Raw genomic sequence first — 12,260 nt, 5'->3', positions numbered from 1 at the left:
TAAAAAAAAATTGGCCCTATTTTTAAATTTTTTGGCCATATCCAATAAAAACTTTTAGCCCAATTTTTAATTTTGTTGGCCCATACCCACTAAGTTTTTTTTATTTTTGGCCTTTACTTTCAAATGTCCACTTTCTTTGGCCCTTTCTTTAGTTCATAAAAAACAACAAAAATAATTTTTTTTAATAAAAAAATTTTAAAGAACCAAAAAAAAAATTTAGCTGGCCCCTCCCATAAAATTTTCTGGGTTCGTCCCTGATAGCGGCAGTCAACTTTTGTTCGAATTTTACATAAACAACATTTTTTTTCTAATAATAAACTGCTGTTTCAACAATTATATTTTAATAATTAAACTTATCTTATAGAGTTATAGCTCAATAAAAATTATTACCCCCACAGATTTCTACAATAATTTCTTTAATTTCGAAATTCCCATGTTTTTATTTTCTAACAGCGACTGTACGATGTTTTTGTCAGTGTCTGTTGGAAAAGGCATTGTACGAGAAAGGGACATGGTAGCTAGTGCCTAGGAAGTGTTGGGTGACCACCTACCACCCACGTGCCAGAAGGGTCGGGTAATCACGTGTGGGTAGTTTGAGTTATAAATATTTTTTAAAAAATGTGTTAGATAGGATCAATAACGACTATATTTATAGACAAACATTCCCAACAGGCAGTAATTTAAAATTTATATTGATAAAAGAGAAGAATACATGGGGATCGAGTCTGAAACAGTTTGTGTGACCGGCGCGGCTGGGTTCATCGGATCATGGCTCGTCATGAGACTCCTAGAGCGCGGCTACACGGTTCGAGCCACCGTGAGAGACCCAGGTCCGATTCTTTTCTTTCTCCTTATTGACTTTGAATTTTCTTTTTTTCTTAAAAAAAAATCAAAAACAAAAACAAAAATTATTTTGTGTGTGCGTGGCAGAGAATATGAAGAAGGTGAAGCATTTGCTAGAGCTGCCAAAGGCGAAGACGCACTTGACACTGTGGAAGGCTGACCTGGCTGAGGAGGGAAGCTTTGATGAAGCAATCAAAGGGTGTACCGGAGTCTTCCACGTGGCCACTCCCATGGATTTCGAGTCCAAGGACCCCGAGGTGTGCTTTTCACCTCAAAAAATTATTATAGTAGATGCACCAGAAAAAAAGACATAGGGACTAATTAATGGAAAATATTAAAGACTTTGGCATATTAAATTTCCTAATTAAGTAGCGGTTCCGGAGTAAAAGCAATACTCCCACTCCGGCCGGAGATGGAGAAGTCAACTTCATTGTTCATCCTGTCATTTTCATTTTACGATAAAATATAGCCCAATTATTGTTGACATGATATAATTGGGTTGTGGGACCCCTATATTTTTATCATGGGTGACTTCGGCCACCCTCAAAAGCCAGTTGGGTGTGGCCGAATCATCTCATGGCCCTTGGGATGGATTGGCCACCCCAAGAGTTAAAACTAAAATTTTGTTTATTTTGAGTTTGGTCCTTGGGGTGGCCGATTCACCCTATGGGAAAAATGAGGTGATTGGCCATATGGAGTGACTCCCACCCCAAAGTATTTTTATTTTTTTATTTTTTGTATTTTTTTAAAAAATTTAAATATTATTTTATTATAAGTCGGACACGTGGCAGGACAGTAGCCATTGAATTAAAATGTACTGCCTGTATCTCTAATTCCAGAATTTGAAATTTTCTGAAATTTTCCTAAGAATTCTAAGGGATCAAAATCCAATATTTTGTAAAGAATGCCTTGCAAACCGTTTGGCATGGCAGTTCACTTAGCATTATTATAAGGACAACCACAATAAAAAGTTAAAAGGTATTACTATTTCAGTTTGTAAAAAATGTGTAACTAGCTTTTGATACCTCATAGTATAGAATTGCACTAACCAATAGGAACCATCTTTTGAGTATGTCAAGAGTAATTTTATTTAGTAAACTCTTGTACAGCCAATTGAATGACGTGATGATTGTATAAGTGATAAATTTTACTGATATATCATTAAGTTGCATTGCAGTTATACAAAATTCGTATATCAATTATGTGGTACCTTGTTTTAGACTAAACCAAGGGGGTTGCAAGAATACGTATTAAGTCGTCTCATATTGTCATATTGATATATGTTAGATCGATATATAGATTTTTTTAGATATGATGTAGATTTAGTTGTTTATTCATTTATCTTGTATAGCAACCTTAGTATAAAAAAATAATAATAATTAAATAGAAAGGAACAAAAAAAAATTAGAAAAGTGGAGAATATAGCTAAAGTATGGGATGGAATTTTGTCGACCCTTGTCACACAATGCTTTTTTTCTTCTGAAAAAAAAAAAATCTTTCTTATTTATTGTTGGTAGAGTGTTTATAATTAGTTAAATCGTCCAATAACATTGCAAACTCTGTTTAAATACAAAAACATATATAATTGCATGAGGATAGTTAAGTATATGATCATATTATCATTTTAATGTGTAGAAATAAGCATGAAATAAAAAATTAGTTTGGTTTTTGCAGAATGAAGTGATAAAGCCAACAGTAAACGGGGTTTTAAGCATCATGAAAGCATGTGTCGAAGCAAAAACTGTTCGGAGGCTTGTATTCACATCCTCCGCAGGAACCCTCGATGTTTCAGGCCACCAAAAGCCTGTTTATGATGAAAGCTGCTGGAGTGATGTTGAGTTTTGCCGAACAATAAAGATGACTGGATGGGTCAGTATTTCTTTTCTTTTTTTCTTTTTTTTTTAATATAATTTTTGAGGTTCAAAAAAATTTTAATTTGAAATTTAAGATAGGCATCCTAATTGTTGGGGAGATTTACTTATAAGGGTGTTTTTTTTTTTTTTTAATGAGGTCATAATATAACATAATTAGGGTACCACTCAATCTAAATGTTTAAATATTGAACAATCTCCAGATGTATTTCGTGTCCAAGACACTGGCTGAGCAAGCCGCATGGAACTTTGCCAAAGAGAACAATTTGGACTTCATCAGCATTATACCTCCTCTTGTGGTTGGACCATTTCTTATGCTATCAATGCCACCTAGTCTCATCACCGCGCTTTCTCCTATCACCGGTACTTATTCTCACACCTCCTGAAAAAGATCGGGAGGTAAACGCTATCTTTAATTAGGTCCAAGGTGTACGTTATTATTTAGTTGAATTTCACTTAAACATGTTTAATTACAGGGAATGAAGCTCATTATTCGATTATAAAGCAAGGCCAATTTGTTCACTTGGATGACCTCTGCATGGCTCATATATTTTTATTTGAGCATCCCAAGGCAGAGGGAAGGTACATATGCTCTGCGTGCGATGCTACCATTCTTGACGTTGCAAAATTGCTCAGAGAAAAATACCCCGAGTATAATGTCCCTACAAAGTAAGTCCTGGTTGAAATTTTGAATCTGTTTATTTCAATAACAGTTCCCGTGGTACTTATCACATCAGTCACTAAAATGTGAACCGATAGTTTACATGACATTTATCACGTTAACTACTAAAATTTAAGCTCATTTTTCATAAAATATGGACTGACACGTAAGTTTGTAAGCGTTTTTCATATCAAATTATAAGTTGGAGAGTTGGGCTAATTAGGAATTGATGGTCAGGTTCAAGGATGTGGACGAGAACTTGGAGGCTGTCTCTTTCTCTTCCAAAAAGGTTAAAGACTTGGGGTTTCAGTTCAAGTACAGCTTGGAGGACATGTTTGTAGAAGCTGTTGAAACATGCCGAGCAAAGGGTTTGATTCCTCTGGCTGCAGAAACCGTGCCAGTGGCACAAGCTAAGATTGAAAAATCTCAGCCTCTAATTATGTGATGTGGCTTTTATCTTTGTAATCAAAACAATGATTTCTTTCTATAGCTGCTGCTATTGTGTTTGCGTAATTGTTGTTTAGGCAATTTGCTTTCTTTCTGTAAGCTGTTTTGAATTGCATTACAATTCGAATAACAAAATTATAAATAATCTCGATCTTCAAATTAATGTATTAGAATAAGCAATTTTTCTCAATTGTGTCTATCTATATGTTTGATGCATCTCTCCTACATTAAATCTTAGATTAATTGTCTAGTCCTACTTAGCTTAATTATCCTCAAACGGGTACCTAATGTATAGTTAGGGTGAACCTTTTTATTTTTATTCGGTTATTTGTTAAGCATCTTCATCATCATTACTAGTGATATTATTTACTAGAGGCCCTCTCAAGCTCCCTGAGGTCCACTCAAGCCCAACAAAGCTTGTTAGCCTTGGGCCTAAGAAGGTCCATTTGCACTTAGGTTGGGTTGTGCCCGACGAGTTAGCCGTCCCTCGAGAGAGTCGTTGACCAATTGTTATCTATATAATGGACAAGAGGAGCATATAAAAAAAAAAAACAAAAAACAAAAAAGGATATCCCATTATTTATAGTTTTGCCTATTTAAACTCGATTCAGTAAAGACTCATCTTTGAAAGGAAAGCAAAATTTATTAGTATATGGTACTTTTTGTGTTGGTCCCTTATCTTCGCTCTTGCCATATCAAATCCACTCACTGTATTGACTATCTCCACCCACCACCTTACTTTGTGTATCTACTCCACGTCTCCACCTACCATATTTTCTTTATAAAGATAGATAATTTGGCCGGTGCCGGTGTGGCCTTGTCTTTTGGCACAACTACGCATATTCTTTCGGCTTAAGTGCCCTTTGGTGATTGGTCCATTCCTTTTATTTCCAAACTCAATGAGTTTGACTGTTTGATGTTAGAGTATGAGATTCTCTATATCAGGTTGATATTTTTCCTTATTAAAATATTTACAATTATGTGTGATTGTAATTAAATCTTAGAATTTGGTTACTTTATTTGTATTTGCTCCACCTGCCATTTTTTTTTTTTTTTTTTTGAAAATAAAATCGTGGGATTTTTATTGATCATCAGACAGCCAAGCCTAATTGCTCTTGAGCAATTAGATTCTGAATACAAAAAGGTGGGCCTGAAAACCACACCTTATTCATCAACTATTTTGTTCCCATTTTCGCTAGCTCATGGGCTGGAAGATTGGACTCCCTATTAATATAAGACAATCTCCATTGTGAAAACTCCCGTAACTGCAGTCGAAGATCATTTATTAAATGGCCTGTTCTGCTCCACCTGCCATATTAACTTATTTGTATTCACTCCATTTATTACCTTCCCTATTTGTATTCATTCCACCTACCAAATAACCTTATTTGTATCCACTCTACCTACTACATTTTTCTTATAAAAATGGGTAATTTATATTGTAAATATATCAAGTTAAATAAGAGTAAAATGTAACTGTTAAAACAATTTTTACCGGTTGACATAAGTGTCTAATGTCGAATCACTCCAGAATTCTACTGTCATTTTTCTCTTGCTTCAGCTCATTTTCTCACAATTTACATTTCATCACAAATTTCTACACAGTATCAAAGCCACTCTTCCGTTGACTCAAACATTTTCGAGACTTGTTACTTAATTGGCACACATGGCCTTAGCTTTTGGCCCAAGTGACCATGTATCTTGGTCCAAGTAGGGCTAGTCTTTTGGATCAAGTGGTCTTGTCTTTAGCTGATAGTTAGCGCAATTTGGCTCATTGTCAGCCCATATTTGACTCAATATTTTTCCATGTAGCCAACCATGTTTTTTGGGCTTCGTCCGACCATCACCTCCAACCCTGCCCAATAGTTGTCTCCGGTCGTAGCCTCTCGATCTCAGGCTCAGTTTTGGCTACACATCATATATGCGGGTTGTATCGTGTTACCTACTTATTTAAATGGGTTATGTTAGTGTCAAGTGATCAAACTCGTTTAATTAGATGAGTTGTGTTCGAGTTGACCCATATACATTTATACCCATGACTTGACACATAAACACAAATTAACACCCATTTGTCTCTCACTATAAATTACCCTCATGTCTACCTGTTGGTCATGTTAGAAGCAATCTCTTTACAATAAAAATTACCCATTTTATATTAAAAATGTGGTAGATGCAATGGTTAGAAATAAGGTAATCTGATAGGTGAAGTGAATACCAATAAGGTAACCAAATGAATCTTGTGTAGCAAGGGCTAAATTTTGTCGAGCTCGAAAATCATGTCAAAATTTGTCAATCTTATACGAGCATAAGCTTCTAACACCAAATATATATATGTATATATATATATAGGATCAATAATATTAATGTTGTCTTTTGCCGGAGTGATCAGTTCAAATCTGATTATTCCATAACAACGTCAAAGGCCACAAGACAAAATTAGAACTCGTTGAACCAAATTATATATATATATATATATATATTTCTAATTTTGTCTTGTGGCCTTTGACGTTGTTATGGAAAAATCAGATTTGAACTGATCACTCCGGCCAAAGACAACATTAAATATTATTAATCCCACCAAGCCACCCTCCCAATTTCCTTCCTATTGACGTCACATAAAATTACTAAAATAACTTAAAAAAAGCAAGCCACATAAAATATACCTTCCAGAGAACTTATTAAATATATAAGAGCAACTGTTGGCTACATCGGAAAGTAATGAAGTGAGATGTACGGTACTTAAAAGTAAGGCCACTTCAGAGAAACCCTAAGCCTTGTGAAACCCTAAGCCCCACTCCAGAGCGCTGTCGCCTTAGGGGAGGAGGGATGCCCGTTGCCTGCATCCCTCCTCCCTTCCTTGCTTCCCGATTTTTGTTTTAGGTTTATTTCTGTCTTTGGTGTTTTTTGTTCTGTTGTGCTTGTGTTCTCTCTTGGTGGGTACTGCTTTTGAGGGTTTTCACTTAAACTCTCCCCCTCCCTGTTTGTTTGTGTGTGTCGCCGATCTCCTCCACGCTCGCTTCGCTGCTCACCGCTCGCTGTCGGGTCTTTTCACCCGCCCCCCCGTGCCAAGCTTTTTGTGCCACCTTCCGCGGCGGTTTTCGGCCATCTCGCGATCGGCCTCCTCCGGCTGCCGTGACCCGCTTTGAGTGTTTTTCGCATTTATTTTCCTGTTTTGTATTTCCTTTGAGTTCCCTTGTATTTGGTTTTATTTGCTGTAATTTCTTTTCCTGCATTAGTTTTATTGTTCCCTTTATTTTCCTATATGGTTTTATTTATGCTTGTAATAAGGCTTTCTCCTCCTGCTTTGTTGCGCCTGGTTGCTATCCGATCTTACTGGTCCAAACCTTTGGGTTGTGGATGTGAAATTTATCCTGGCTTTCGAGTCGAGGAGGATGAGTATCGGCTTGTGGGTTTTGCTTTTAAGGCCGAGGAATAAGTATCGGCTTGGAGGTTTTGATCTCAGGGCCGAGGAATAAGCGCTACCTATGCATTAGATGGTGTCTGTTTGATGCAGATCTAAGTTTTCAACCTGATATTTAGTCATAGGTTAGCGGATACTGTGTTTTGGTTGATTTGGTTTGTTGTTGATGACTGTATCTTTAGCTTCGGCTATGATTTACTTCAGAGCTTTTTGCTCTGTTTGTAAAAGCTTTAAGCTCGCAACTTTTATCAATGAATGAGTATGATATGTTTCAAAAAAAAAAAAAAAAAAAAGAGAGTAAGGCCAACGACGCGTTCAAGTAACCCTTTTTTAAATCTACCATAAATTTACACTGGCCGGTTTACCTAATATAACCCATTAAAATTTACTTTATCTAATTTAGATAATAGGTTATAAAAATACTATATATTTAATTATTTATTATTTTATTTATATAATTTAAATATTATTATTTTTTTTATAAGGATAATACTTTTCTTAAATATCCAATTTTGCAACTTTTCAAAAAAGAAAATACGAGGTGCACTTCTAATGTTATTCTAGTATTCTTCTTGTCTTAAGTTAATATTATTTTTTTATAAAAGTAAAAAGGAAACTGACCCTTATTTCTCTCACATAGTTTTTATAAAATAATATTCACATAATAGAACACAAAAAAAGCACATAACATTTTCTTTTGGGAAAAGAGAGATGTGAAGAGAGAAATAATATATTAATCAAATGAGAATAACTTTTATAGGGTCTTGACACAAACTAAGGCCTTTGTGCCCTCCAATAAAAATGCGACACATCAGCGTGGAACACTATAACAAAATATGGTGTTTTGCTTAGCTATTTTTTTTATAAAAAGTAAGAAATTACTAAGCCAATGTAAATACTCTTGACGCGTGTTAATAAAAATTATCATTAAATCTAAAATCAATTAATAATTTTCACTACTACGTAAAAAATTAACACTTAAAATATGTGTATCGCACAATTTTTTATTTTTAATTTTATTTTAATTTAACACGTATACATTATCGATAGTCAACCATTGTGAGTCACTGCTATTTATTTATTTATTATTATTTTTTTCTGTAAGTAAAAAGATAAGAAAAGGAACGTATGAAAGTGGATCAAGCTGGACAGCTAGTAATCAGCATATGCAGACAAACGTAAGGGGGAAGGAACAGGGAATATATTGAACAGATACATATCATAACTTAGGTGGTGACTTAAGGACGAAAATGTAATTCCCCGTACAATTATATTAGACACCCAATGTGGAGCCCCGGATGCGACAATTGACTTTCTTTTTCTTTTTCTTTTCTTTATTTTTTTTTCCTTTTCTATTCAACTCGGGGAAAGGAAAAAATATATTTTCCTCCTTTCCTCTTCTCCTTTTAATTGTCTTGGGTAATTTTACTTTAAATTCTTAAATTATTATGTGATTTAAGAAGTCTCTAAACTTTAAAATCTATCAATTTGAACCTTTAAATTTTTAATTGCAGTCAATTTGAAATCCTCCGTCAGATTTAACAACTTTCCTGATTTACTCTCTTAAAAGACCAAAATATTCTTAATTTCTTTTTTTAAAAAAATATTTTATTCTTAAAATTTGAAATTAAGGGTAAATTTAAAATTTTATAAAAAAATTAAGGTCTAAATTAAGAAGTTTTTTCTCAAAATCACTTGGTAATGATTCAAGTGAAGTTACCCCCATTGTCTTTTCTATCTTCTCTTCTTCCCAACCCCCAAAACACACAGCTAGCTACCAATCTTCTACCACGTGCGATATCCGCAGGTGATCACGTGCGCCAGTTTCAGCCTACCTACCATCAACGGCAAAGAGACGAGAATTTTAAGGTGTGAACATTATTTTAATATTTGATATTCGTAGGACCATAGTTGAGTATTATAAAGTCTATATATACCGGAACTTGCCATCATTCACACATCATATTTTATTTCCCACTTTCAACGTTCAAATTTAACGTAAGCATGGGCTCCGAGAGTGAATCCGTTTGCGTCACCGGCGCCTCCGGTTTTATCGGATCATGGCTGATCATGAGGCTCCTGGAGCGCGGTTACACCGTCCGAGCCACCGTCCGAGACCCAGGTCCGATTCTTTTCTTTTTAACTCAGAATTTCGTTTTATGGACAACTTTTTTTCTATTTTTTCTAAATTTTTATTATTTTTATTATTATTTTTTTGTGTGGTGGGTGGCAGAGAATAAGAAGAAGGTAAATCATTTGCTAGAGCTGCCAAAGGCGAAGACCCACTTGACGCTGTGGAAGGCTGACCTCGCCGAGGAAGGAAGCTTCGACGAAGCAATCAATGGCTGCAGCGGCGTTTTCCATGTCGCCACACCCATGGATTTCGAATCCAAGGACCCTGAGGTAATAATATATGATGTTATCGATCTTTGCATCTTAAAAAAGGGAACTCTCTCGTCTCTCCCATAAACTTGTCGGATGAATATTTTGTGGCTCTTACTGTCTTACATAACGGTCAAAGTGATGCCCTTTTTTTTAATTTATTTTTCTTAAAAATACCAGTTTAGTAACTTTTTCGGCAATTATTGGTCTTCAATAATAAGTTCATCACTCCCCACGCGTTAAAAACTCCAATAAAATATTATATGATAATTAATAATTATATATACGTTTTGGGCAATTGACTACTTTATCGAGTTTGGACAATTTTAAACACATACCAAAGTAACAAAACTCCAGAAGTGAAGTAAATCTTGTCGGAGTGTCCAACTTTTTGCCCAACTTCTGTTCATCCATCCAATTAATTAGTTAATTAATTATAATTTAGTTAACAAAAAAATATTTGGTTAATTTGCAGAATGAAGTGATAAAGCCAACGATAAACGGATTGTTAGGCATCATGAAAGCATGTGTCAAAGCAAAAACTGTTCGAAGACTTGTGTTCACATCATCTGCAGGAACCGTCAACGTTGAAGAGCACCAAAAGCCAGTCTACGATGAAAGCTGCTGGAGTGACGTTGAATTTTGCCGGACCAAAAAGATGACGGGATGGGTCCGTCAGCATTTATTTCATCTTTTATTATTATTTTTTTTCTTGATGAAGAATATCTGATGATCAATTCTTCTGGGTGTCCAGATGTATTTCGTCTCCAAGACTCTGGCTGAGCAAGCGGCGTGGAAGTTTGCCAAAGAGAACGGTTTGGATTTTATCACCGTTATTCCACCTCTTGTGGTTGGTCCATTCCTCATGCCATCAATGCCACCTAGTCTCATTACAGCACTTTCCCTTATCAACGGTAATTGTTGCCATTTCCCTTGTTATATATCATTGCATTAATCATCAAATTTCAATACAAAAAATGCCTATCATTGCCCCCATGGCACTATCACGTCAATCCAACAACATTTCTCCTCGGGGTGAGTGTAATCACCTCCGATAAGTCATCAATGTTTGACCTAATGTCGCAACTACTAGATCTTGCTCTCAACCCCGTGGTTGGCGGGTAGGAGAGTGTCATGTGAATGAACAGAAAATTTCTGTAAATTAGTCTAAAAAAAATAATTTTAAACTTATTTAAAATAGTGTCAAGTGTCAATAAACATTTAAAATGTTAGTATAAGTTAGTAAACTGTAATTAATGACCTTAAGAATATAATGTGTGTTTTAAATGTTTATAGATATGCACTTGACATTATTTTAAACGGGTTGGAGGATATTTCCTCCGGACTGGTTTGAATATCTCTCCTTATTTTTCCCTTAATTAGTTTTGCATTAACTTGGTGATCAACTACAGGAAATGAAGCTCATTACTCGATAATTAAGCAAGGGCAATTCGTGCACTTGGATGACCTCTGCAATGCTCACATATTTTTGTTTGAGCATCCCAAATCGGAGGGGAGGTATATATGCTCCGCCGACGATGCAACAATTCACGATATTGCAAAGTTGCTCAGGGAAAAGTACCCAGAGTATAATATTCCAACAAAGTAAGCCCTTTTTTGCAGCTGTATTTCTCTTCTTTATATGTATGTATGTATCATAATACTATGATGTCGGCCATTTGAGATGGATAATCAAGTATTGATGGATGCACATGCAGGTTGAAAGGTATCGACGAGAAGTTGGAGATTGTCTCTTTCTCATCCAAAAAGGTTAAGGAGTTGGGGTTTCAGTTCAAATACAGCTTGGAGGACATGTTTGTTGGAGCCGTTGAAGCATGCCGAGCCAAGGGATTGCTTCCTCCGGCAGCCGGTGAAAACGGTGTCAACGGCAAGAACCATGGTTGAAAATGTGTCGGCGTGTTGCGTGACAAGGTTTTATTTTGGTTAAGTAAAAAATAAAGAGTGTCATCTTTCAGCCTATGAGATGAGCTATTGTATCTACTAATTAATGTGGTTGTCTCATTTTATTAAAAAAAAAAAAGTTGTTACGTGGATTAATCCGTTGGAAATTATTAAAAATATATCTATGAGAGAATTATTGAGGTGTCTTTTCATGATGATTTGATCATTAATTTCTTCTCGAATTAAAAATTATTCCCAACATCCATAAAGAGCACAGAAACTTGATGCAACCCTTGCCTGTGAAGGAGTCGTTTTAGTAGAGCCCATAACACATCAAAGTGGATAGCCCAATAACCCATTTGGCCAACTCATGGACCCTATCATATAATACACCCATCTGAGAGGCTTATTGTGTTACTTTGTTGATGCCGGCCCATTAGGCCCACCTTGTTTTCGAATTCACCATCGTAGGGTCAAAATATAGGACCTAGGAGAAAGAGAATAACCTCTCAAGGACAAGGATTTCTTGGAATTTTTTATTCAAATAAGAAAATTTAATCCGAAAATAGGAGAGGAGATCCTGGAGCAGGTGATGCGGGTCTTCGGAGGCAGATCCTGCTGCCGAAGTATCCTGAAAACATGTTTGGACACCTTGAAGCCTCACTTCCTCTCTCGTATTTTTTAAATTTACAAAGTTATATGATAATTTATATTTTATGAAAATAAGTTTAAC

The 12,260-nt window shown here is 35.6% G+C and overlaps 2 protein-coding genes across 2 annotated transcripts; both read left to right on the top strand.

Moving 5' to 3' along the window:
- The first annotated feature begins 678 nt into the window (after positions 1 to 678).
- On the top strand, positions 679 to 4,012 carry LOC132190424 (dihydroflavonol 4-reductase). The gene is made up of 6 exons (XM_059605413.2): positions 679 to 830; positions 931 to 1,100; positions 2,518 to 2,712; positions 2,918 to 3,077; positions 3,191 to 3,383; positions 3,613 to 4,012. The coding sequence occupies exons 1-6, from the start codon at positions 713 to 715 to the stop codon at positions 3,818 to 3,820; spliced, it is 1,044 nt and encodes a 347-aa protein (XP_059461396.2). The 5' UTR covers positions 679 to 712; the 3' UTR covers positions 3,821 to 4,012.
- A 5,176-nt stretch (positions 4,013 to 9,188) lies between these two features.
- On the top strand, positions 9,189 to 11,608 carry LOC132190022 (bifunctional dihydroflavonol 4-reductase/flavanone 4-reductase). Its single transcript, XM_059604899.2, has 6 exons — positions 9,189 to 9,365; positions 9,477 to 9,646; positions 10,101 to 10,295; positions 10,380 to 10,539; positions 11,038 to 11,230; positions 11,344 to 11,608. The coding sequence occupies exons 1-6, from the start codon at positions 9,248 to 9,250 to the stop codon at positions 11,528 to 11,530; spliced, it is 1,023 nt and encodes a 340-aa protein (XP_059460882.1). The 5' UTR covers positions 9,189 to 9,247; the 3' UTR covers positions 11,531 to 11,608.
- The last annotated feature ends 652 nt before the right edge of the window (positions 11,609 to 12,260 follow it).

This window comes from Corylus avellana, chromosome 9 (assembly GCF_965113065.1).
Source record: "Corylus avellana chromosome 9, dhCorAvel1.hap1.2, whole genome shotgun sequence".
Classification (NCBI taxonomy): Eukaryota; Viridiplantae; Streptophyta; class Magnoliopsida; order Fagales; family Betulaceae; genus Corylus; species Corylus avellana.
Note: the sequence above shows the minus strand (reverse complement) of the source record. Positions and strands in the feature narration are given on the sequence as shown.